A 26,847-nucleotide genomic window follows, 5' to 3' on the forward strand; every position below is an offset into this window, starting at 1 on the left:
ATAGTGCTTGATAACATTGGAATTAGTTGGAACAACGATACATTTTTGCCCTCGAGTCACTATATCAGTATATCTTAACAACAGTACAAGGTTTGTATGTTATGTTCACTTGATCTCATTACATGCTTAGGCAACCAGTCAGGCAAAATGGTTAATCACATTCATGAATCCTAAGCATCAAAAACAGAATGTGACAACTAATTAACATGTCCTTCATTACAGGGGATTGACACAATGTGACAACTAATTACAAACAACTGCACAAGGGGACTACCGAGTAAATATTAGTTGTTACACTGAGAAATTCATCACCATGATACGAGGTAATCAGTAACAGTTAGCTTACAGAAATTAATACATGAGCAAGATGGAATCAGTCAGGTGCTTGATTTGCATTGAGTTCCTGAGAAGACGATTAAGGTACTTAATCTGATTACATAAGACCATGTACATAGTTTGCTATTACTAATCCACTAATCTAAATACCAGAATTAAAGTCAGCTAAAATCTACTCAGCGAAAACCTTGAACAAGAGTTAGTAAAAGCAAGGTTAGACCTATAATCTGCTCATCTACTAGCAAGATTTGCTGCTGTTGCACCCATATATATCCTCATTATACCTCCCGCTTTGTTTCGAGGCTAGGTTCTGTTCCCTGACCAGATGAAGTTCCTGCATGTTTGGCTATCATCCCACCTGCCATAAAATGAAAGAAAGTTATGAATCTATGAAAACAGTATGAATCTAGAGTACATCTTCAAGAGTTATAAAATTCTATGAATAATAATTCATTTCCATTATCTTTGCCAGCCATGCAAGATACTGAGATAATGGCACAAGGATTAAGTATTTAAAGGGCTATTGTAAAGCATCAATTTCAGCACAATATAGTCATATATATAACCCACTGTATGCTACGTTGTCACTAGTGAATTTTGACGTGTTGATGTAAGAGGCAAATATATAGTTAAATAATAAGAGATAAAAATTGGATTTTTATGACGGTACAAAAGAGAATTGCTAGAAATTAGAAACGGTGAACATATTGAAGCAAAGCCAATTTGAACCGATTGCCATAATAATACCAAACCAAATCATCAAAGATAGGCCTTGTACATTTGAACAATCTTCAACTTGATGAAAACTTAATATAATTACCTTGGTTGATAGGGCCCAATCCATGGATGGTATTTGCACCGACTGATAATAGGTTGCGATACTTCTGCACAAAAGAACGGTCAGCAAGTGGATTTGTTTCATGCTCGCTGGGTAAACAATATTCATTTGTGGTTGTCCTGGGTGAAGCTTTAGGTAAATTAGTCGACCAAGATCCTCCATTTGATCCGGCCATAGCCATGATAACATCCGCATGTAACAATTTATCACAAGCAAACCATCAGCTGAAGTAATTATGCAGGCCTCTGACACAAATAGATAACCATCAACCATACTATCATATGAATGCAATGTGGTAATGTCCTTCGCATATAAATTGCTTTTCCTTTCTCAGTTTCTCAATTTGTCGCTTTTAAAGCTCTTCCAAATAGGGGGGAGAAATGAAACATTCCTACCACCTCCGCCCCATCAAAACTACTCCCTCAGTCCTTTTATTACATGCCTATTTCTCATTTTGTACGGGAATTAAGAAAGTTGAAAATTCCTTAAAACTAATAATTGGGAGTATAATATGCATGTGAGGTTAGAGAGAGATAGAGAGAAAGAAAAAGTAGTTGGGAATTAGGAGAGAGGAAGTATAGGGAATTCATGTTAAAGTACAAAAAAGAAAAGGAAAAAGGATGACAAATCATCCAAAAGAGAATAATATTGTAAAAAAGTACAACCTATAAATAGAAACAGGCACTTAATTTTGATGACTCAAAAAAGAAATACAGGCATGTAATAAAAGGACGAACGGAGTACTTTGGATTGGCCATATCAATCTATATTTTCTCTCATATACTAAAAGATTTCTCTCTAATGTTTCTCTAGAGTTGCACCCCACACCCACCTATCCACTTTTTGTCTCAACTTTTTCACTCTCCTTAACCTCCCCGCAATTCCCCAGTGTATAATTCTTATGGGACAAAGGACTTATTTCACCCAGATCAGATCCACAGACTATTTTTAGCAGACAAATGACATTGACTTTTCCTATATCCAAATTTGATAACATTTATAAGGGGCAATAGCTCTTTATAAAACCATTACACTACAATAAAAAGATTTAAATGAATCGATTGTAAGACGTCTGTCATACTTCTCTTTAGGGATAGCAGAGCATCTCACCCCAGATTCTGGAATCTTCTGGTGTCAAATGTTTTCATCAATTGAAAGCATACAAACAAGGAAAAGTACATTACTTTTTTATCTACTAAATCCTCGTATCCATACATCATTACACGTGCTATCTCCTTATGAGCCGTGATATCCAACTAAAAGAAAGGAAGAATAAAACTATAGTAGATTAGAATATTAGATACAACAAGAACAGTTGTTCCTATGCCACCGGAGGCTTGTTTTCTTTACAATGGGTAAAACTTACCGGATACTAAACTAACTGAACTTGTATGAGTTATTATGATCTTGCAAGTGGAAAAAAAAAAAAGTTTCAAGGTGAGAAGAATAAGACCTAAAAAAAATGAAAAGGCTAGGAATTCCATATTTCTAACGTTTTTGTATAAATTCCGAATAACCTTCCAATGACAAAAATTGTAGCAGAATAAGGTATGAAATTATGAATAGACAAAATTCCCAACACCCTGCACGCTAAGAATTTGGAGAAATATTATGTGCAACAACTTTGTTTACAAGAAAAAGCATCCACCACGTCAGATATAGAGAGGGCATTTCACAAATGGGTTTTTTGCATAGGATATTGATTTTGATAGAGCGAAACCCAATGTTTGAACTCTGAAGTAGTGAAGATTTAAGCTTAACATTTCATTCAACTGCAAGCATATTAATTCCAAACCTCCGTCATTTCATCTTCTGGTAATTATAATTATCTTTATAAATATTACAAAGAAGAAAAGCAGGGTTATTTTACCTAATAAATGGAATAGAAGGTTGAAATGAAAAGATTTTCTTCTCTGGATAGCAGATACCCAATAAAGTTACAGAAAAATGAGAAAATTGGTGAATAAGACTCCCCAAAAGTGTCTTTCTTTTAAAGTATTTGACACATGTAAATTGAAAGCTAACCTATGACTCTCAACGGTACAGAAGTACATTTTCATTTCAAAGTTTACACTCAATACTTGTCCAACTGTACATAAAAGATTAAATAAAAATTTACTGCATATACATGCAGCAGCATGAGTGTCAACATTAACATCATCACAACAGCAAAAGCACATTAAATTCAGCAGCTCTACAACGCATACATCAAGTCCACGTCTCCGCAACAAGGTTTTTCTATGCAAATACTCTTACAATACTCATTGAATAAAGAAGAACATTTTTCCCTAACCTCAAAGCCGAATAATCTTCTTCAAAGCTTGCACACTTTCCTAAGTCTAACTAGGTACTGCTAAGAAAAATTGAATCACTTTGCAAGTTCATTACTTAGCTATAGGGCACCAACAATTGATGATAGTTACTGTTATTAGTGTACTGAAGACATTCTCGTAACCAGAATAGTTTACTGAAGAACGTACCCCATTTTAAGCAAAGAAACGGTCACAAACCTTGTTTGGATTAACATCATCGAAAACATGGACTTGACCACCATAGATTATAGTCATTTGTCTGCTGCCAGACGTACTTAGTCCTCGTGAACTGCAATTATCAAATAGAAATGTATGATACAAACGTGGAAAGTGACAAAACACGATTAAAGATTGATGAGACAGTAAAAAGGCTTTTTCCCTTACATTGGAGGGTTAGATGGTTCTGGATCAGAAATATGAGTAGCAGGCTTTATGTTGCAACCACTTGGAAGCAACCCAGAAGGGTTTCTCTCAGTAACTGGATTGCTACCAGCAGTGATCGAATTGAAGATACCAGAGCCTTTATTCCCTGTTCTAGACCCTTCATCCGCAGCCAGTTGAGACAAGACTGATGGACCAGAGCTGATATCCCTCAATCTGCTTGAGGGTGCTTGATACATGAGAGGAGAAGACTTCATGACACAAGCATTATACTGCATGCTACTCCCTCCAACATTCATCGGATTCAGCCTCTCAGAGTTCACAAAGTTGGCATTAGTTGTCTGAGATACAAAAGAAGATAGTGACCTAATATTTTGAGGTACACCATGAAGAGGCCCGTCAAAAGGTGAAATTTTGAGTCTATCCCCACCACTTGCACTACGAAGCATCTGGATTCAAACATAGGAATATATTCACATAAATTGGAGCAATAAGATAAGGTAGTATACATTTCGAAGATTCGAACAAAGAGATGACAACGACTTATACCTTCATCACATGAGAACTCTCAGGAATCATTTGTGGAATCCCCTCTCTTGATGATCCGGTAAAACCAGAATCCGAATGACTCCGCTTGCTTCCCACAAACCGATTACTTACCTCAGACACGGATAGATCACTTTTTGGACCATAACTTGAAATTCTCTCCAACTGACTACCCGCCTGTTTCTCTGCCATTGATAGTGGGAATCTAATTCAGTTATCTTAGAAAACAATGGTAGTGCCCAAGTTGTTGAAAAAATCAAAGGTCACCCACTTTTTAATTTGTGCACATATTAAATATACCTCAGCTTACCAAAAGAAAACAGTCCCAAGAGACGACATCAACCAAGTGCACAAATCACATACCTCTTTTTTAAGGGTGGGGTAGCTACCAGCCACATTACTCAATCTATTTGTCTGGAACTAATAGTCACATTGAAAATTCGAAGTAGTAATGTGACAACTAAATCCAAACGAATGGAGTATTATACATCATAGTGATCCAAAACTTGATACTCGTATAAAACAAGGTTTCTCAGCTTGAAATCGGATTATACTTAATACACTATTTAGAGGAACAACAAGCAATTACTATAATTTCTTGAATTTAAAAGGGACAAAAATTTTTTAAAAAAATGTACAGCCATAAATTAACTTCAAATTTCTTACAAATACAGAAAAACGCCCATTAACCAAGTTAAGAACAGAAATCAAAATGTAAGGAAAATGCCCACAAAAATGCATTCAACAAATAGCAGGAAAAATGAAATCAAGCTAACTAAAGATGAAATCAATAAAAGATGAAATTCTGCAACATACCAAACAAAATACATTCAACAAATAGCAGATAGAAACAGAAAGTAAGCTACAATAATAAAAAATAAAAAATAAAAAAAAAAAAAAAAAAAAATTTCAAAATCTGCAAAATGCCCACCAAATGCATTTAATAAATACAGTACTCACAGTAGCATATAGAAACAGAAATTAAGCTAAAAAAAAACCTAGAAATAACAAATTCTGCAAAATGCCCACCAAAATGCATTCAACAAATAGCATACAGAAACAGAAATTAAGCTAAAAAAATCTAGAAATATCAAAATCTGCAAAATGCCAATAAATCAAAATTTAAAAAATTAAAACCAAAAGATGGAAGAATACCAGAGAGAGGAAGAGAGAAAGCGGGAAAGGTGGGAGCTTTACCACCAAGAAAGTCATGAAAAACAGCAGCAGGAGTTTGTGTTGGTGTTGGGTTGCTGTCAGAAGCGGTGTTTTTAGTGGGGTCACCTGTCACCATCATCGCCATTGTTGGCATTTCATGTTCATCCTCCCATAATTATTACAGAAATTGTAGAGAGAGAAAATTTAGAGAGAGAAAGAGAAGGGGTTGATTTGATGTGATGGGGGTTGAGTTGGAATCTGGGTAAAAGGGCAAAGACTCAAAGAGAGTGAACCCAGAAGAGAGTGACGAAGTGGAGAGAGAGAAAGAGATGGGTCCAAGTAGTGAAGTGTTATTAAGGCTAAGTTGCTGTTCTTTGATGTCTACTACTGTGGTCTGTGGGGTTATGTTGTGATCTACGGTTGTAATACGGTGACGACGCTCTTAATTTTAAGCGGGTTTTGATTATTGACACAAACTTGACATTATAGCATTAATGACAAAACACAAAATATGTTACTACTCTATCGTCTATACTCAATATTAGTATTTAGTACAACAACACAAAGTGGAAAAGCTACCATACTCATCAACAAATAACAAGTATTTTAGTAACACGGGTTTGGTGGACCTGTAAAAGGTCTCAGGTTATGGTAATATACATGATGCTAAAGGCAAAGGTGAACATGTTTGTTCAATTAAGTGAATAAGTTGAATGAGGTTTGTTTTTAGTCACTGTATCAAATTTGTGTCAACAATTGAAGTTAATTTTAACTTTAAAAAAAGAACCATAAACACAAGAATGATTGCAATGAAAAAGTCATAACAGCAAAACATAATTTACAATTTCTCGAGTCTTTTCGTTACTATCATTCAAATATCTACTAGTATTAATAACCAAAACATAGATGCAAGAAAGATGTCAAGAAACAGGTGTGTTGTGGAGTTCATCCTCTATAGAATCGAACAGCCTCTGAAGCTCTAGAATTTTAGCATCACACTTGGCCTTAGCCTCCTTGATGGCCTGCTTAAGCTAGGCAACATCGACTACAGATTTTCCAGGACGGGTTTGCTTCTCGAGCTTGCGAGTTTTCCATGCAGCTTTCAGAACATCCCTACCTTCTGAAGTCTTTAACCAAATGCAAAACCGGTAAAACTGTCTGCAGGTGCACACATCAGCAGACTGGAACATATTCTTCTTGGTGATAGCCATGTGCACTACATTACGTCGCACAGACTCATCAGGAATCAGAGTAAAGTGTTCAACGAACCCCTTGACAATAAGGAAGCTCTGGATCAGCTCCTCTTTAGTCCAGCTGTCGATCTGGAAGGTCTGAACTCTGAACTCGAAGAGGCTCCAAAATTGGGCGCAGCTCAGGACCAAGATCAGTAGCATGGCCAGCAAATAGGGAGCCTTAGGAGTATTAGCCATTATCACAAACCAGAACCAAAGGTAATAATACTAAGTGATACTCACAGATGAAGACAGAATCTGCACAAAATAAGAAAACATACCAATAGTTAAAAACAAGAAGGGTGCACCTACTCATAATTTAAATAGTTTAAACATGCTAAGTGATAAAATATTAGATAAGAGGTGCCCCAAAAGATCAAAACCGCGCACAAGTCAGCCTAAACCCAGCTAAACATCCTAGGTTGCGTAAGAGTTGGAGAGGGCCAGAGGGGGGGGGGGGGGAGGGGGGGAGTAATACACTTATTAAGTGGAGTAAAGACTAAGGATAGACCTTAATGTTTGCAATAAGTTTGGATTTATGGTCTGTTCTCTTCAAATTATTTTCAGTTCAGTTCTTAATTTCCTTCTCTCATAAAATAGTCACTAGTTCAGTTCAATTCAACTCAGTCGTTAGAACAGGCCCTTAGTCCTTAATGTTTCAAAAGGGTGAATTTAGTCCCTCATCCACCATTTTGGGTGGTCAAACTGCTGACTGTAACAAACATTAGGGACTTGAGCTAATGACTGTAACAAACATTATTTAGTTTTCTATCCGAGCTACAAAAATGTCCGAGACGACACTGCTTTTTTCCATAAGCAATCATCTCTTTTTTTTTTTTTTTTTTCAGGTTAAGCATACCACACAAACTGACTGATATTAATAATCATAATTCAATTTCATAATGACATATAACTTGATTACGAATAAAATAACACCTATAATATACACAAATTATGAAAGTGAAACACAAACTATGTGAATATGTGATGTAAGTACTTCCAAAACTGTAAGGTTAAGAAAATGACTTACTAGTCCTTAAAAGGTAGTGCCAGTGGGCGGTGCTGCTGAGGCCGTCCCCTGTCGGCACCGAGGTCGTCTACTCGTCGTTCCAAGTAAAGTGCAGCAAAACCTAGCCCTTATATGGCAGAGTCAAGGTGAGATATATAGAAAGTGATTGGGTTTACAGAAGTTAAGCCATGAAGGGATTTATAGGGAATGGGTGTTTTTGAAAGTCCAAAAGTTTTTAGCCTTTTTACCGTTTTGTTTCCCCATGAAAAATGAAATTATTGGAATCATTTGTATCATGCAAATATGCAAATACAGGCTAGAACCGCTTGACCATGCACTGTTATACTAATAAGCAATAAAACAGAAATAACTTATCTCTTGATGCGTGAACCAAACTGACAATAGCCGCGTCGTGGAGAACCACTGACCTAAAAGACGATTCCGCGCTACCTCCCGGTGCAGTAGACAATTGCGGTCGCCCTCCAGGATAAGCACGGCGCCGGAGTTTATGTGCACTCACAAACCCGACTGGAACTCAGAATACTTGCCCAGAAAACAGAACAGAAAGAACATGTATTTAGATAAGTTTAGAGAAGAGAGAAGACTGATTGTGTTGTGTGTTTTGGCTAAGAAAACCACCGAATATTTATAGGGTGAAGAGGAAAAACGGAAAGCATGAAAGGTGGGAAGAATCTGGCCAAGAAAACGACCAGATTAATCTGGTCAGTCAACAACTGAGGCAAGAAACAAGGAATTAATCAGTCAGCTACAATCAAGGAATTAATGGCTGATTAATTCTCACAACAGTCAGAAAAGAATAAACCCAACAGACAAAAAAGGAATATTCTGTTTAACAAAGAAAAAGGAAATAAAATTTCTCCAAAAAGATAACAAGGACCCACGCCCGCGCATCACATTCCCCAAGACCCCAAGTCCCGAGGCCCGAGCCCGACCCGGCCCGACTCGGCGCGCGCGCGCGCGTGTGTGTGTGTGGAGTAACACACACCTCCAACTCACTCAACTAAGTAGTGCTAAAGCACTACTTTATAAAAACAAGGAAAAACCTTCCTCCCCAATCAATGTGGGACTTTTCCCCTTCCATTTATTTCTCTCTCTCTTTCTCTCTTATTTTTCCCAACACTCTTGTTTTATATCAAGAACTTCCAACAATCCCCCACAGGTTCGAAGATATGAAAAAGAAAGAAAGGAAAAATGAATTCTGGGCAAAACAAAACAATTGCATAAGTGTCAATGTCTCGCGACTTGAATTAACACATAGTGGACATCAAGCTATGATCCCTCACCTAACAAGTGACCTTCGTCTTGAACTCAATAGGGAGTTAGGGACCCGTCACTTTGAGCCACACAATTGAACATGTATAATATTCTGAAATTCCGCGAATAAAGATGACGCATTATACTGGCCATACGTCCAGCCTGGATGCTCATAGGTGCTCTAGAGTATAAGCCCACGAAATACTCATAGGAAGCGGCCACACTTCCACACCTAAGTAGGTGAACTCCATCAAGTGTGAGCTACAACACACCTCCAAAAATATGGATATGGGTTCATTAAGAGCCGTATGCTCAACCTCCTTCTCATATGTAGCTAAGCACAAAACAAACATCTAGAGATGGACAAATAAAATGAAAATGTGCTTCCGAATTATTACATAACGTTCCCCTTTGAACTCATAGTGAGTAGGAGTTCATTATTTCACAATTCATACAACGGGCTTTAGCCCCATCTCTTCCGATGTTTCCAAAACTAGTTTTTTACATAGGCCTTTAGTTAACGGATCCGCAATGTTCTTTTCGGACTTAACATAGTCCAGTGATATCACCCCTTCAGACAACAAATTTCTGACGGCTTTATGCCTCAGACGGATGTGTCTCTTCTTCCCATTATAGGCATGGTTGTGTGCAACAACAATAGCAGCTTGCGAATCACAATGAAGTGCAACTGAAGGAGCTGGCTTCCCCCACAGTGGAATATCTGCAAGCATGTTCCTCAACCATTCTGCCTCATGACCTGCCAATTCAAGAGCAATAAACTCAGATTCCATAGTAGACATAGCAGTACAAGATTGCTTACAAGATTTCCAGGATACGGCTCCACCCCCAAGGGTGAAGACATAGCCACTAGTGGAGTTAACTTCATCATTATCGGATACCCAGTTGGCATCACAAAAACCCTCCAAAACTCCAGGAAATTTGGAGTAGTGCAAACCCCAATCCATAGTACCCTTAAGGTACCTAAGCAACCTCCTTAGAGCAATCCAATGATCACTGCTTGGATTATGAGTGTACCTGCTCAACCTACTAACAGAATAAGCAATGTCAGGTCTAGTATAGTTCATAAGAAACATAACACTACCAATAATTCTAGCATATTCAGACTGATTAACTGGATTACCATTATTTTTCTTTAAGTGGAAACTTGGGTTATAGGGAGTCTTAACTGGATCGACATTAAATGAGTCAAATTTTTTAAGAAGTTTTTCAACATAGTGTGACTGATTAAGACAGATGTCATTTGGAGTCCTCTTGATTTTTACTCCCAAAATCACATCTGCCTCACCCATGTCTTTCATTTCAAAATTCGAACTCAAAAACTGTTTTGTCTCATTTACACGATCCAAGTTAGTCCCAAAAATCAACATATCATCCACATAAAGACAAATAATTACACACCCATGACTATCATGCTTAAAATAAACACAAGAGTCACCTTCATTAACATGAAAACCATTACCAGTCATAGTCTTATCGAATTTGTCATGCCATTGCTTTGGAGCTTGTTTAAGCCCATACAATGACTTGACTAACTTACAAACCTTCTCCTCTTGTCCTGGAACAACGAACCCTTCAGGTTGGACCATGTAAATCTCCTCATCCAAGTCACCATTCAAAAATGCAGTTTTGACATCCATTTGATGAACAACAAGACCAAAAATGCAAGCAAGAGCAATTAAAGTCCTAATGGTTGCAATTTTAGTAACAGGGGAGTAAGTATCAAAATAATCAATGCCAAACTTTTGAGTAAAACCCCTTACCACTATCCTTGCCTTATACTTGTCTATGGATCCATCGGCCTTTAATTTTTTCCGAAAGATCCATTTACAAGTAATGGGCTTACAACCTCTAGGAAGTTCAACCAATTCCCAAGTGTTATTATTGAGAATTGATTGTAATTCACTATCAATTGCTTCTTTCCAAAATACAGCATCAACTGACCTCATTGTCTCATCATAGGTTCTTGGATCATCTTCCAAAACAAAAATATGCACAAAATCATCATCAATTAAGGAAGATTCAGATAAATAAGAAGTAATAAAATCAAGACCAAAACTATTTTCCTTTCTTGCCCTTTTGCTTCTCCTTGGCTCCAAAACAGAATCATCGTTAGTAATAGGAGCATTAGCAATAGGTAAACTAACAGAACTACTAGCATGCAATTCACTATCATTAGAAGGAGACATTTTCAAAGGAAAAATGTTCTCAAAGAACTCAGCATCTCTTGCTTCAATGATATGACCACCTGCATAAGAATTGTTAGCACCTTTAACAAAGAAACGATAAGCTGCACTTTGATAAGCATAGCCAATAAAAATAGCATCAACAGTTTTGGGACCAATCTTATCCCTCTTGAAGCTAGGTATGCCTACTTTTGCTAGGCACCCCCACACTTTCAAGTATTTCAGGTTTGGCGCTCGACCTTTCCATATTTCGTATGGAGTCTTGTCAAACTTCTTGTGAGGAACCTTGTTCAAAACATGACAAGCAGAAAGAATAGCCTCCCCCCACATGTTATTAGGAAGCCCAGAACTAATAAGCATAGAATTCATCATATTCTTTAAAGTTCTATTTTTCCTTTCAGCTATACCGTTTTGTTCGGGTGAATAGGGAGCCGTCGTCTCATGAACAATGCCAAGTTGCTCACAAAATGCCTTAAGAGTGTCAGGGCTGTACTCCCCACCCCTGTCACTCCTAACCCTCTTGATCTTTTTGTCCAACTGGTTTTCTACCTCATCTTTACATTTGAGGAACATTTCCTCAGCTTCGTCCTTAGACCTGAGAAGATAAACCATACAAAAACGTGAACAATCATCAACAAAAGTAATATAATACTTTTTACCCCCTCTACTTTCGTGATTATTAAAATCACCTAAGTCACTATGAACAAGTTCTAGTACTTCAGTCTGTCTATCTACTGATTTAAATGGCTTCTTAGTAAATTTGGCTTCAACACAAACTTGACATTTCGAAAAATCAGTTTTAGAAAAACTTGGAATCAAATTTAAGTGTTTAAGCCTTTTAACAGAATCAAAATTAACGTGGCCTAATCTAACATGCCATAAATCAATAGACTCAGCAATATAAGCAGAAGAAGTACTAGCATTCTTATTCATAGTGTCAATTTTAACATCAAGAGTAAAAAGCCCCCCATTACAAAAGCCCTTCCCCACAAATTCCCCATTGCGAGTAAGAACTAATCTATCAGAATCAAAGGAGAGCTTCAGTCCAGCTTTCATGAGCAAACTGCCAGAAATTAAATTCCTGCGCATTTCTGGAACATGCAAAACATTAGTGAGAGTAAGCAATTTTCCAGAAGTGAGAGCGAGAACGATCTTCCCTTTGCCTTGGATAGAAGCAGAAGCTGAGTTGCCCATGAAGACATTTTCACCTTCAACCTTGTCATAGGTAGTGAACATGTCCTTGTTGGCGCAGATGTGCCTGGTAGCTCCAGTGTCAACAATCCACTCAGCAGCATTACCTGTAAAGTTAGCTTCTAAAACAACAGCAACAATAACGTCAGAATCCTCAATAAGATTTGCTTGACTTTGCCCATTCTTCTTCTTGACCCTGCAATCTCTAGCCCTGTGACCAGTCAAACCACACTCATAACAGATTCCCTTAAACTTGTACTTCTGAATTTTCCCATTAGGCTTAAGGTTACTGTTTTTGGCTTTGGACTGGTTGTTTGATTTGGGTTCAACAAGGTTGGCTTTGGCAGAAGAAGAGGAAGGGAAAACAGAAGGGGTTTTGTCTTTGATACGGTTTTCCTCCTCAATTTTGAGGTGGGCAGCAAGTTTCTCTAAAGTTAGGTCTTTCTTTTTGTGCATGAGTTGGTTACGAAAATCCTTCCAAGAGGGAGGGAGTTTCTCAATAAGAACAATAGCAAGGGTAGTATCACAAATAGACAGACCTTCAGCAGCCATATTAATACAAATACTCTCATAAGCATGAATCTGATCAATAATAGGCTTATCATCAACAACTTGAAAACTTAACCACTTACTAACACAATAACGTTTAGTACCAGCATCATCAGTTCCATATTTTTTCTCTAAAGCATCCCAAATATCCTTAGCATGATAGAAACCCATATAAATATCCAACAGACTATTCGACATATAATGCAACAACATGCCCTTACAAGTTCTATCATCCTTAGAAAACTTAATCTCAGATTCAGACAAATCATCTTTATCAACAGGTTCAACAATATCATCAAGAACATATGCAACATCAATCTGCTCCAAATAAAAAATGCATCCTAACAGCCCAACGTTTATAATTCTTTCCATCAAGAGGTTCTAGTTTAGACATATCAGGAACAAGGAATTTGGAAGCCATAGTCGTCTTTTAGATTGTTATACTAATAAGCAATAAAACAGAAATAACTTATCTCATGATGCGTGAACCAAACTGACAATAGCCGCGTCGTGGAGAACCACTGACCTAAAAGACGATTCCGCGCTACCTCCCGGTGCAGTAGACAATTGCGGTCGCCCTCCAGGATAAGCACGGCGCCGGAGTTTATGTGCACTCACAAACCCGACTGGAACTCAGAATACTTGCCCAGAAAACAGAACAGAAAGAACATGTATTTAGATAAGTTTAGAGAAGAGAGAAGACTGATTGTGTTGTGTGTTTTGGCTAAGAAAACCACCGAATATTTATAGGGTGAAGAGGAAAAACGGAAAGCATGAAAGGTGGGAAGAATCTGGCCAAGAAAACGACCAGATTAATCTGGTCAGTCAACAACTGAGGCAAGAAACAAGGAATTAATCAGTCAGCTACAATCAAGGAATTAATGGCTGATTAATTCTCACAACAGTCAGAAAAGAATAAACCCAACAGACAAAAAAGGAATATTCTGTTTAACAAAGAAAAAGGAAATAAAATTTCTCCAAAAAGATAACAAGGACCCACGCCCGCGCATCGCATTCCCCAAGACCCCAAGTCCCGAGGCCCGAGCCCGACCCGACCCGGCCCGGCTCGGCGCGCGCGTGTGTGTGTGGAGTAACACACACCTCCAACTCACTCTATAAAAACAAGGAAAAACCTTCCTCCCCAATCAATGTGGGACTTTTCCCCTTCCATTTATTTCTCTCTCTCTTTCTCTCTTATTTTTCCCAACACTCTTGTTTTATATCAAGAACTTCCAACATGCACACCATATTGTACTGATTTAATTTTGTCACTTATTTCATTCTTATTCTCAACTCATACTCCGTATCAAATAGGAGAAAACACGTCTTATCCTTATCACTTCCTCATACACGCACCCTTTTATCCCACAAACCAAACACCCCGTCTAGGCCGTCTAAGTAAAGTAGACCCTTTAGCTTATTACCTTTATTCCCTTAAATATATTTTCTTGTACATTGATACTTTGCATGACGAATACCAATAAATATTCTTAATATTTTTTCCCAAACACTACACCTTTGTTGACTTAGCCTTAGCTCATGAAAAACAATGTGATGATGCTCTGTATTTCTCCCGAATTGAACTTTGGTTCTATGTAAGTAATAATTCACTGCTTTTGAACTGTTTGACATACTTGATTTGAAAAGTTCTGTATATCACACGAAGTTCAGGTTTGCATCTTTGGGAACGAGATAGTAGTGAATGCTCGAAATATAACACACAAGTATCAAGCAAATCCAGCCTTACATTTCAAAATTTAATTCAGCATTTCTTTAGTTTTCTTCTTTTGTTGACTGAAGACCTCTTACAAGACCTTCCGCGATTGGCTGATTCCCCACGGTCTGAGCATTTCTTCAGTACATTGGACATAGCCTTGGCTTTTTGGATGATGGATTTTCTCCTATCATGGAAGGTGTCTACAGCTCCAAATTCATTTGGCAAAGTTGTTGAGGACCGAATAGTAGCCACTAATTCCGAAATTTTTAGAGCCATTTCATGCAATCCCTTCTGTTTGAGCTCACGATGCAGATTCTGGTAAGTAAGATACTTGGGAACACAGCCTCTTTGGATCAATTCCTCAAATTCCACCACTGCTTCCTCCAACCTATTCATTTTACACAGCGAGTCAATTAACACAGTGCTTAAATCCGAGTCTAAAACATAACCCTTAGACCTCATATCCTTCCTTATTTGCAAAGCCAATTCCAACCTCTCTTCCTCACACATCATCTTCAATAACAAGTGAAATGTCAGACCATCCGGCTCATAACCAGATTCTGTCATCTTTCTATAAAGATTCAATCCCTCTTCGACTTTCCCATGTTTCAGGTAATACCTAAAGAACCAGTTATATGTCATAGCAGTGGGCACAACATCTCTACTAATCATCATCCTAAGAATCTTACCTGCCCCAATGAGATCCCCTGCCTTACAAAACCCTCTAATCAATGAATTATAGGTCGAAAAAGTCGGACCTGCCTCTAGAACTAGAAACCTCTCTAACACCCCTAAGGCCTCCTTCAACCTTCCTGCTTCTACTAATGCATCCACCAAAGGATCATACACCGCCTTGTTAGGGGCAACACTGTCTTTCCTCATTTCACCGACTAGCTCTAGTGCCCTATCAACCAAACCCATCTTACAATAACCATCAACAACTATACCATAAGTAACAACCTCCGGAACCAATTCCTCTCTCCTCATTCGCAACCAAAGCCGTTCCACCTGTTTTATATTCTGCACTCGAAACCACCCTTCGAGTAGCATATTATACACATTGATCAACGGAACCCAACTAGAATCCAAACACATTTTCCTATCTATAAGATCAGAAGCCACCCTAACATGACCATGTCTACACAAAGCATTTAACAACAATTCAAACACATCAATTTCCAAAGTATTAGCAAAATCAAACACATGAATAGCATTTAATACTTTACCTAAACGAGCATAATGTCTAATCAGAACCCCAAAATTTTCAGGAGAAACTAATTCAGACCCATCACCCCTCTTAATCTTATCCATCATAATCATCAATACCCACTTAAATTCACCTGATTTTGCAAGGATATTTACCATTGAATTAAAGATTGGAGTAGAAATATGATACCCAGGTTGATTATCTAACCATTTGAAGACTGAGAAAACCCGATTCGGCGATGAATCGAACATCTTGAAGATTGCCAGCAATAAAGACGAAGAGGGTTCAACTTTAGCATCTTGAAGAGCATTTTCAAAGTCTGAATTGGACAAAAAATCGGGACTTTTGAGGATGGTGCAGAGGGTGTTGAAATCCCTCTCTGAAAAATTAGGGTTAGGGTTTATCGGAGAGGAGAAAGAATGAAGAAATTGGAACCTGGGTCGTACGAATTTAGCTTGATAGCAAAATGACGATGAATTAAAGGGTAATTTGGGGGTGAAATTAGGGATTTTTGGGTTTGAATTTGAGATGAAACGGATTAATTTTGGAGAGAGAAAGATGAAAAATGGAGACATTCTATATTCATGAATTCCCGCCAGCTTCCAGATTACCGTTGAAGTTCGTTAGAAATCTTATTGATAGTTAGCCACTTAGCCCTATTTTTTTATACGCGTAAAATTAATTACCAATCCGTTTCCGAGTTGCTCGTATCTCACAAATTTATACTACGGAGAACTACATTGTAAAATGTGGTTGATTTCTTTACCTAAATTAAAAAAATTCATGAGTTTTAACTCTTTATTATAAATACTAGATTGTACCCGTGTTAATGCACGAGATATATAAATGTTAGGAAAAGTGTGGTTACAAGTTAAAAAAACGACATTTTTATCTGTGTATAGATATTTAAGAGTCATTTTGAAAACAACTCTTTTTGTTCAACATGATCTAAAACATGATTTATTTTGACCTTGTGCATCTTCTCACACAGGAAGTGTTCTTGGTGTCTATCTTTAAGCCTAGAAATAGAAAAGCTCCACTTATATTAGCATAAATTGTATAAATTGAATGAAACTTTTATATTAATATAGGTTCAATTAAAAGTTATAAATAAATCTTTCCTCCATTCCTTGTTGACAAGGAGGGGTCATAACAAGTACAGTTTATTAATGTGTCAGACCTGTTAGTCACATACATGTAATTACAACCAAGAACAATAATATCTTGATCTTTCTGGGGAAAGTTAATCTCCTTCATCTCCTTTGGAAGTTGAAGGATTTAATGGCGAAACCAAAAGTGATGGCAAAGACCACACAGAAACTGGGTACAACGATTGCAGCAATAACCAGAAAGTCATGCCTGTACCCATATTGATCTTTTAGCAACTGCCTCACAGGCACTGATCGAATACCATCTGCAAGCATCACTGGGTCATCTATGGTCCCGTATTGAGATGTTAGAAGGCCATATAAACTCCATGCTATCGGATTTGCCCAATAATACCACCTCCACCACACCGGGATCCTCTGGATCAAGAAGAAAGTGTTAGTTTTTATTTCATAACCAAACATTGCGGAGATAAAAAACAAAACTCAGGTCAAGGTCATCATCAATTCATCATTATACCAACTTACAGAAATGCAGCACTGAAACCAACATATATCCAAAAACTAACAATAGATTCGCTTCTTTTATCACATGCTCTTATAATTAAGCATAGAGGAACTTGCTAGCATACATATTGAAAGTTCAAAGTCAAGGCTCAAGAACACTTAAATCATGACACTACTTGCACATTTCAAAGTATTCTGATGCATATGATATTATGTGAAGCCACATGGAACAGTCATGTTTGATCCCCATCCCCATATGAGAAATCCGGGGATTTCAGTGGCTTATTTATCTTTTTGTAACTAATATCACATGGCTCTGCTCTCAAATTCATAGGTACTGGACCAGAGATGATGCAAATGGTTTTTCTACACCTTTAACAAAAAGTAAGATTTAACAGCAATATGTGAATAAGTATTACCATCTGGGGGATCATGAATCCACTGAAGAGGTTCCACATCATGTAAAATGGAGCAGAAACGATGGCAGCAGCATTGTGGTTAGGTGTAACTGCGATACTCATCATCCCAAAGAAGGTGAAGTACAATAATGTGAAATACATGAAGTACAAGTAGCAGAAAAACTTCATGAAACTCCACTCGAATGATGCCATATAGTAGAAGATGCCACTGTAGATGACTGATTGTGCGAATACATACGGGAACTCAATTGCTACCTGTTTCAAAATGAATATGAGCTTTTTCTCCTTAACTTAATGCTCTCCACTCCTCATCCTTTTTGTATTAACTGGAAATAATTTTACTAATTAAATGTGATTTTTACTTTACCAATGTGTTATTTAATCAAATGCAATTACTGATTAAACTATTTTCTAATGATTTTTTTTTTTCGTTGAAAAGAATCAGACCTTGATCAAAAGAAGACATGCAAGAAATTTGCAAAACAATGTAGAATAATGGAAGACTGCACACCTGGGAAAATGCAAATGCTAGAGGAGAATACATCCTTGCCGCTCTCTCTCTGTATGAAACAAATCGTTCAACCGAGACAACTGGTTGCACAGCTGTGGCATTTGTAATTCCAATAAAAAGAACTGCTGCATACATTGATCCCATGGCATTTGATATATCTTGTTGAGTATCCCTGCAAAAAACAATCCAATTTTTACCATATGTACATATGAATATCGTGCACAACAATGTTAAAATCAAAGTGGAATAAACCTTTTTGAACCAAACTTCCAACACATTGTTCCAAACATTAATGAGATGATGATGGTGTAGAAAAAGCGAACAGCAGTGTACTGTGGGTTTCTCCAGTAGGAGAGATTTTGTTTCCAGAGACAAGCTAAAAACTGAGAGAAGAACGACCGAGAGTATTCAGTAGGGAAGCACAGTTCCAGAGAATCCAAGTCAGGTTTGCTGAGACGTTCAACCATTTGTTTGTTTCGCCTGAAACACAGAAATGTTTCAAATATGATAAATGGTAAATATGGGGACAATCATCTTAAGAATAATCAGGCAGGATTATTTTCACTCACCAAAACAGAGGTGAAGATCGATAAACTTCTGCAAAGTCAATTCCTAGGCGACTTTCTTCTGCAGGAGATGATACATCCAGAATCCAGGCAGCAGGGTTGTAGCCAGGTTGGATTCTGGGAACTCCTTGAACGGCCTATTGAAATGAAGGCAACACAAGAAATAAGCATGCCATACTTATAGATGCTTGAAACCCAAATGGTACATTAAATGACAAATAAGTTAACTTTACCTCAAAATACTTAATGAGCTCACGAGATCTGTTTCCAAGAGGTCCAGCATAAATCAATTTGCCTCCATGTTTCATCAAAATGAGCTGCAAGTGACTACAAAATATTAGGTGACAGAACTTGTCACAAGAAGCATACTCGCTTTCAATTATGACCACATATTAGTGATATTGATCTAGAAACTATAAGATATCCAGAAGAGTGAAGCCAAGTCTAGATTAAAAAATCAATGCAAATACAGAAACACTTTTGAGTTTATACTAAATTTTGAACAAGGCTATCTAAGAAAAATTCAAGTGGATAAACAGCCAGAATTTCCTGAGATATCATGAAACCCCAACTACAATCTTCATCGGAGCAATAGACAGTTGTTGACAACATCAATTAATTGGTTTCAACATTTCTATCAAAGCAAACATTTATTTTTCCTCGTATGTTCTAAGAGTTGCATAAATGAGACTCGGAATAATTGACCTAAGATCGTAAGTAGACAAGGAAGACAAAGAAAAGAGTGAGCATAAGAAGAGAAACTAGAGACCTCATCGAAGGATTCAAAAATATCTATGCTGGGTTGATGGATAGTGCAAACAATTGTCCTCTCTGTGTCAACAATATTTCGTACTGTTCTCATGACAATAGCAGCAGCTCTGGCATCAAGCCCTGAAGTGGGTTCATCCATGAATACAATAGAAGGATTTGCTACAAGTTCAACAGCAATTGTCAACCGTTTTCTTTGCTCAGTGGATAGTCCATCAACACCAGGTATCCCAACTAAAGCTCCACTTAATGAGGTTAGCTCCACAAGTTCCATAACTTCATCCACAAATCTCTGCACATCACACCAGTAAGTCATTCAAACACCATATTAGACAAAAGGGTTGTCAATAGTAATGAGTTGTAAATTGTAATACTTGGTAAATAGTAAACATATTAGACAAAAGGGTTGTCAATAGTAATGAGTTGTTTTGTGCAGTTTGGCATGTTTAATAGAAAATTCTCTTAAAATTGAATCTCACCCTCTGTGTTATTTGGTCAGCATGCAAAGGAAGCCGGAGCCAAGCAGAAAAAAGCAATGATTCACGCACTGTTAAGCATGGGGAATGATTGTCGAACTGTTCACAGTAACCAGAAATCCTTGCAAATGTTTCTTGCTTTTTAGGGTAACCATCAATGTATATACTCCCTTTAATAGTTCCACCAGTTTTTCTACCTGATAGAACATCCATGAGAGTTGTTTTCCCAGCACCACTTACACCAACCAATGCAGTGAGGATTCCTGGTCTAAATGCTCCGGTGATGTCATCCAAAAGCTGCAGCTTGTCCCTAGTTACACCTTGCTGTTTAAGTTCCTGCAAGAATAAATAAAACAATAAAGGCTGTGTCCTAAAGAGGAAAATGTAAGGGCATCATCAGTTACGGAGAAAAGAATGGTTATACCACAGGGACGTCTACATAGTAACTGATGTTTCTAAAAGCCATAGAAAGAGGTTGAAATGGAAGAACCATGCCTCTCTTTTTCATATCTCTTCCTGCAAGACAGGAAAAATGCAGGCAATGAATAAGATATAGAATATTGAAGCAGAGAAAATATACGGAGCAAGACTGACCAGTAAATGAGAATGATTGCTGCAAAAAATCTCCTAATTCAATAGCAGAAATTTCTTGCTCCTCTTCCTGGTTTTGATGTTGATGCTTATCCTTTGAGATGACAGCTTGACGTATCCCAAGGGCTTCATTGAACATTTTACAAAAATGTTATTTCTTACTGCCATTTAGTATCATAAATCACAGACATGCACTTTTACTTTAGATGGAAACAAAAGTACAAATGTCTACATAAAGTAAGCATATTTGGAATTTTAGCACATCTACGGAATCATGCTTTAGAGATGAAATTTTGTCTAGCTCACTCTAGATACATCATAAATGGCACTAAGGTTAGAAGATGTTCAACTTACGGTTCAAGTATGTCAAGAAAAGCGTCAACAGGATGTTGAAAAGAATCATATATCCTAATAATGCACCAGCACCGATCCAATACCAATAACTCTCGGGAAACAAGCTCCTTGCCTTCAAGAGCATCTCGCCCAAAGATAAGGTGCTGTTTTCAGCCTTCTGCAGTTAATTAAACATATATTCAGGAATATGCTAGGCAGTTACTTTCAATTTCATTATCCAATTTATTATAATAAAACTTCCTTTTTTAATTTTTTTCTTGCAACACTTCTCAGTTCACGGTTGTCAATACATTATTCCAATCATTAATCATCATTGATTACCAATATGTATAATTTAAGAAAAATATATAATATGAAAGTATAAATCGAGGTGAATCTAACAAGATCCCACATCATTGAATTATCAAAGCTAGTCAAAGTAAAGTATATGAATAGTCCATAAATTAAAGTGTTGCAAGTACAAAAATGGAGAAAAGTAAATTATTTTACAAAACCAAAATAAGTAAACCATATAAGATTTATCGCTTGATCTGGTAAAAACCAGCCTGAGGTCTAATTAACAAAAAAAAAAATTCATTTTCACTTCACTCAATTCTTTTACAAACTTTATTTTGTTATTCGGGTGAACCAACCTCTGTTTTCATCAACATCCAAATTATAAGATCCTATAGTGATGTACATGAGTAATAAATAAGGGAAAAGATAGGCATAAAGTAGCTACCTTATCCCAAGAATGGCCCAGAAATTCATTGACAGAAGCTGCATTCTGAGCATACATCAGTGGTGAAACCCAATACCCCCAAATCCACCACTTAGGGATGCTGTCTGTCACATTAGGTAATGTAAGTGTACAGAGGGTGACGTAAAAATGTAGTGTACCAACAACTAAATCTCACCTCTTGACAGGATAAATCCTCCAAGAGCCATAACAACCAGCATTGCAAAAGACCCAAAAGTATTAGCAACTACTAGATTTCTTCCTAAGGATGCCATTACTCGAAAGAGGCTCATAGACATCTGGTTCAAAAGAAAAACTAAAAGGAACTGCTTCAGGCATCTGCATAAATTCAGAAGAAGAGAAGATGAGATTAAGCTGGAGTCATATAAACAGGATTTACCAAGCTATTAACCATATTCAAGTAGTTCTGACACCAAGGAATTTTTTCTATTCATGTTTGGTAATTTTGACCATGTTTAGATATACTAAAAAGGAAAATTTACCTTGTAATTTCAGGATCAAATCCAACCAAATAATAAGTAATTCCTACCCAAACAGCACTCTCAAGAAATGAGGATGGAATGCTCAAGATCCAAGATGGGAGTGTGTAAACCAAGGAAGGATAGAAGTGCAAATCTCTATGCTTGTACAGAACTGGAAGTTTTTGTATCAGCATAGGAACCTCCATGAAACCATTGAATAGATTCATACATATTGTAAAGTAGATAGCCCCGAGATAGATACCCCCATCCTCAAGAGTGTTATGATGCATAGTTTTCCGGAAAAATACAGTGACAATGATGAAAAGAACCAAAAGAAGCTGCAACATATAAATCACACCCCATATTAGAATAATGAAAATATCAATAACAAATATATAAATATCACTACACTAGTACACTCATAGATTATCCTTCTGTAGCATTGAGGTTAGGTGCTAAAACAGTCATGAAACTGATAAGCCAGATGGATGTAGTGATCATATGAGAAATGACACATAAGAAGAGACTAAACCTGTGTGTATTTAAATATGTATAGAAACACATTTCGTTTCATGAGTAACAATTGCCAGGAAAAACCAATCTTCAGAAGCTCAATCTTCCCAACACCATATGAAGAAGTTGATAGAGCAGCTGGGTGATTGTAACGTTTATCAAAAGGGATAGCAAGCTCCCGGGACAATCTACAACCAAGACGAAATGATCTAAAAGCTTCTGCAAACTTTGCCACAGGCACATATTGGTAGTAACAATCAGGGTACCAGTACTGTCTTTGGTCTTTAACAGATGTTACCTGTATCAGAATAGGTATTAAAAGGCTATTTCGATCCATATGCATGAAGATAACATATTCAAGATGGTTTATCACTCCAGAGTTATGTAGATAATGCATACTTCTTGTAGAAAATCAGCAACATTCTTTCTTTCTGGACATCTAAACCCCATATATGTGAAAAATTCAAGAGCATCCTCACGTGGTCCTTGATAAACAATCTGGCCTTCACACAATAAAATAATATCATCGAATAACGCGTATGTTTCAGGATCTGGCTGAAGTAAAGAGATGACAGTGGTCCCTTCTAGAGCATGGGTAGAATGCCTGAGATATCTAATGATTTGATGAGTGGTTGAACTATCCAGGCCCGTGGAAATTTCATCCATTAAAAGCACTCTGGATGTACCCACAAGCAATTCTCCTGAACATTTAGCATAAGTGACTAAGCGTCAATATTATTATTACTTGAAGCCTCATACCCAGGTTGATAAGATAATAAAACTTTTTAAGTAGTGCTACCTGTAGTCAGTCTCTTCTTTTGCCCTCCAGAAATTCCTTTGAGCATTTCATCTCCCACCAGTGTATCCGCACATGTGTCAAGTCCTAAAATCTTTGTACACAAGTCATCAATTTTATGAATACACACCTTCCTCTTTTTATGCAGATTTTCATTGCAAATAAGGAACTATAAAGTGATTTTACAAAAGCATAGAGATATAAAGTGACCAGAAACTTTCAAAGTCCAGTGACTCCAGTCTGACAGATGATCAGAATAAAATGGCAATGTCGTGGACTGGTGTAGGTACGCATGCTTTCTCAATTCGAATTGTCACTAATTCACTATGACTAACTGATTATTTATAGTCTAATTAGATTGTAGAAACAGGATCTATATTGCTCACTCTTAACAGTAATGACAAAGAAAATTGGTGTTATGAAAACAAGGCAATCTGAGATACAGAAACCATTAATTAACCAATGCCATACCTTCATTATATATTCTGCATATAGACTTGTTTTCTGTTCTCCTAGAGCAAGAGCCTACAGAATGGCATCACATTGTCGTTGTCAATGTAAGCATTTAAGCATGAAGATAGAAGGGGCATGAGCTTCAAATTGTTGCCACAAACCTTAACCAGTATATCAAGATCTTCATCAGGTTGTGTCCTAGATCTCTTTTCTCTCCGCAGAAGTTCCAAAATCATATCTGTGAAATTAAACATAGATACTTCAATCAAAATGCAATTTAAAAATTACATATTATTAAGATATGGGATTGTATCCAGGTTACCATGGTTAAATCCAACTCCTTGGCAGCGTCCAGAAAACTCTAAAGTTTCTCTAACTGTCATCTCTGCCATGTGCCAATCTCTTTGACTGACGTAAGAAGAAGTCCTCTGAGGGATGAACTCGTTTAGTTCGTAGCCATTATAGCTTATTTTCCCCGATGTCTTCAAAAAAGTTGACATTGCATTGGTTAGAAAAGATAGAACAACAGATTCCACAGTATAATTGTAAACTTAAGTTTTCAGCCATCTCTCCAGACCAAAATCACTATGACCTGCATGGCGATTTTTTCTTTTTTTTTTTTTTAACTTTTTTCCATATTTTTTTGTATACATGATGAGATATGGATTTGAATTTCTGAAAATGGTTTTCAAAAACTACTTCAAGCGTTTCCTTGCTCAATTAGTCTATGTTTTTCCTTTTTTTTTTATTTTTTTTGACGAATATGTTTTTCCATTTAAATTTTCCTTTTAATGATTTTCCAAAATAGAAAATGCTGAGTTCCAGTCTCACTGAAAAGCAATGCTAATAATACCTTTAATCCACATCCAAGACGTCCAGCAAGAGCCAAAAGAAGAGTGGTCTTCCCAGAGCTTGGAGGTCCCAAAAGCAGTGTCAACCTAGAAAGCAAGGGGAAAAAAATTGTATTGGAGCAGTGAAAGGAGGATCCTAATATAACACAGGCCATCTCAATAACAATGTTGAATGGTTAGAAATTGCACCTTGAAGGCCTTATAATGCCACTAACATCGTTCAAGACTGGCAAATTCACCCTTTTTCCACGGAATATGCCTATCCTTCCCAAGAAAGCCTAAAGTAGTTTGTTGCAATGAAAGTTAATCTTAAAATGGCTGAAACATTTAAATCTAGGACGATAATTATCAACTACTAGAAGGTAGTAGCCAGAAGGCCTACCTCGCTCATATTGAAGATAACATTGGGAATTGTAGGCAATGCTCGGTTTCCAACATGGACAAAAGCATTCACTTTCAAATTCTGAAATCGCACCTCAACCTTAGGAAATTCCAAACCTACACTACAAACCACAATAAGAAAGCCGATATCTATAAAATTTCAATACAATAGAAAAAACTTACATAATTACATGATGTACTCCACTTATTATGTTATATTAGCAAATAATATCAACACCGAAGGAAAAGATGCACTATGACAAACATAAAATCTTTACAACACTTGATCTAACTAAAGTGTTGCCTGCAAAAATTTTAGAAAATTGCTGAAACAACCTCCCCTCCCCCAACAATTCCTTTGAGAACTACACAAATAGAGAAGATGTAAATGACTATATATGAATACATGATGATATTATTACAAAGAATCAAAAGAATCAATATCCCATCAAAACACTCCCTCCATCTAGAAATGACAATTGCATATGCTATCTTTGTTATTCATAATACTTTTCCTAGCTTTTCTGAAATAACAACAAATGGATTATGATTGAACTTTCCCAGATGTCCCTAATTATACTGCATGATGAGATCAAGAGCAGGAATGGAACAACTATGGATATGATCTTTTTAATAATATCAAATTCATGTCATATTATATTATGGGTGATGTACTAGTAATTAACAACCTATTGAAAGACATAAGTTGAATCTTTTTTTCACCTTTGATTTATAGCTATATCGGAAAAAATTCTGTAGAGGCGCTCAATCCTAGGCTATATCACCCAAAACTTATGCATTGAAGTATTTTGTATCTCTAAGGCTAAGCATAGCATTAAACAATCTTCAAAGATAGTATTAATTTTGGAATTCATGACAATAATATTCAATGTTTCTACATTTATGTACCAGTAATAACATACCTTGAACATCCATGCGGTAAAACATGAAGCATTTCAAATCAAATAACAAAAACAGAAGAAGAAATTAAAAATATATTTCTCAGGGGAATAAACACAAACAGTTGGAGTTCATTATCAAAATAAACAAATTTCAAAACTTACGCAATAAATCTTTGACTTAATCTGTTAAAAAACACCTCGGGATCATGACTAACATCAGCAAAAAGACGATCCAAAACAAGATTTCGCTCATCTTTTCCAAGTTTAGTAATATCAACTGGAGAAACATCCCCAGAAACACTCTTAAAAAGGGAAATTCTAGCTTGATTATAAGTGGGTGATTGCTGTAAAACAGCCCATTTGTGAGAATCATCATCTTCTTGAGCATGATTATTCTGGGATTCTAAGCTTGATTCTGCAATTGGGTTTTCTGATTCTGAGTAATTTCGCATCATTTTTGTTGGGAAAAGGGGTTAAAGAAGAAATGGGGTTGGAAGAAAA

At 36.9% G+C, this 26,847-nt stretch overlaps 3 protein-coding genes across 5 annotated transcripts; all 3 read right to left on the minus strand.

The window, feature by feature from the left end:
• Positions 1 to 247: 247 nt before the first annotated feature.
• LOC145586172 (protein TIFY 8-like) lies at positions 248 to 5,942 on the minus strand. 3 transcript variants are annotated; one of them, XM_081642932.1, is made up of 6 exons: positions 5,569 to 5,942; positions 4,417 to 4,598; positions 3,871 to 4,316; positions 3,685 to 3,775; positions 1,157 to 1,220; positions 248 to 694 (listed from the first exon to the last, which is right to left on the minus strand). In XM_081642932.1, the coding sequence occupies exons 1-6, from the start codon at positions 5,720 to 5,722 to the stop codon at positions 615 to 617; spliced, it is 1,017 nt and encodes a 338-aa protein (XP_081499058.1). In that variant the 5' UTR covers positions 5,723 to 5,942; the 3' UTR covers positions 248 to 614. The 3 variants fall into 3 exon arrangements, with proteins under 3 accessions (XP_081499058.1, XP_081499059.1, XP_081499060.1); XM_081642933.1 differs by having other exon boundaries at positions 5,611 to 5,941; XM_081642934.1 differs by having other exon boundaries at positions 1,157 to 1,367; positions 5,569 to 5,926.
• Positions 5,943 to 14,282: 8,340 nt separating this feature from the next.
• On the minus strand, positions 14,283 to 16,557 carry LOC145584774 (uncharacterized). The gene has a single exon (XM_081641568.1). It carries the CDS (start codon positions 16,525 to 16,527, stop codon positions 14,791 to 14,793), a length of 1,737 nt encoding a protein of 578 aa, XP_081497694.1. The 5' UTR covers positions 16,528 to 16,557; the 3' UTR covers positions 14,283 to 14,790.
• A 482-nt stretch (positions 16,558 to 17,039) lies between these two features.
• Positions 17,040 to 26,847, minus strand: LOC145584775 (ABC transporter G family member 32-like). Its single transcript, XM_081641569.1, has 24 exons — positions 26,509 to 26,847; positions 25,446 to 25,566; positions 25,253 to 25,341; positions 25,066 to 25,150; positions 24,535 to 24,694; positions 24,374 to 24,450; positions 24,231 to 24,284; positions 23,763 to 23,853; positions 23,363 to 23,664; positions 22,983 to 23,261; positions 22,472 to 22,788; positions 22,147 to 22,307; positions 21,972 to 22,075; positions 21,251 to 21,407; positions 20,900 to 21,022; positions 20,730 to 20,821; positions 20,309 to 20,641; positions 19,831 to 20,121; positions 19,295 to 19,378; positions 19,065 to 19,198; positions 18,748 to 18,975; positions 18,496 to 18,667; positions 17,985 to 18,239; positions 17,040 to 17,478 (listed from the first exon to the last, which is right to left on the minus strand). The coding sequence occupies exons 1-24, from the start codon at positions 26,799 to 26,801 to the stop codon at positions 17,206 to 17,208; spliced, it is 4,275 nt and encodes a 1,424-aa protein (XP_081497695.1). The 5' UTR covers positions 26,802 to 26,847; the 3' UTR covers positions 17,040 to 17,205.

Source organism: Chenopodium album, chromosome 16 (assembly GCF_948465745.1).
Source record: "Chenopodium album chromosome 16, dcCheAlbu1.1, whole genome shotgun sequence".
NCBI classification, from domain to species: Eukaryota; Viridiplantae; Streptophyta; class Magnoliopsida; order Caryophyllales; family Amaranthaceae; genus Chenopodium; species Chenopodium album.

Excerpts from the sequence above, each read along its gene's own strand:
- LOC145584774 (XM_081641568.1), bottom strand. The coding sequence starts at position 16,527 with ATGTCTCCATTTTTCATCTTTCTCTCTCCAAAATTAATCCGTTTCATC.
- LOC145584775 (XM_081641569.1), bottom strand. The coding sequence starts at position 26,801 with ATGATGCGAAATTACTCAGAATCAGAAAACCCAATTGCAGAATCAAGC. Across the intron at positions 25,151-25,252 it reads GGCATTATAAGGCCTTCAAG|GTTGACACTGCTTTTGGGAC; the intron begins GTGCAATTTCTA and ends CTTGCTTTCTAG. Across the intron at positions 20,822-20,899 it reads GCAATCATTCTCATTTACTG|GAAGAGATATGAAAAAGAGA; the intron begins GTCAGTCTTGCT and ends CCTGTCTTGCAG.
- LOC145586172 (XM_081642934.1), bottom strand. The coding sequence starts at position 5,722 with ATGCCAACAATGGCGATGATGGTGACAGGTGACCCCACTAAAAACACC. Across the intron at positions 4,599-5,568 it reads TTTCTCTCTTCCTCTCTCTG|AGAAACAGGCGGGTAGTCAG; the intron begins GTATTCTTCCAT and ends TATCAATGGCAG. Across the intron at positions 3,776-3,870 it reads GAACCATCTAACCCTCCAAT|TTCACGAGGACTAAGTACGT; the intron begins GTAAGGGAAAAA and ends TGATAATTGCAG.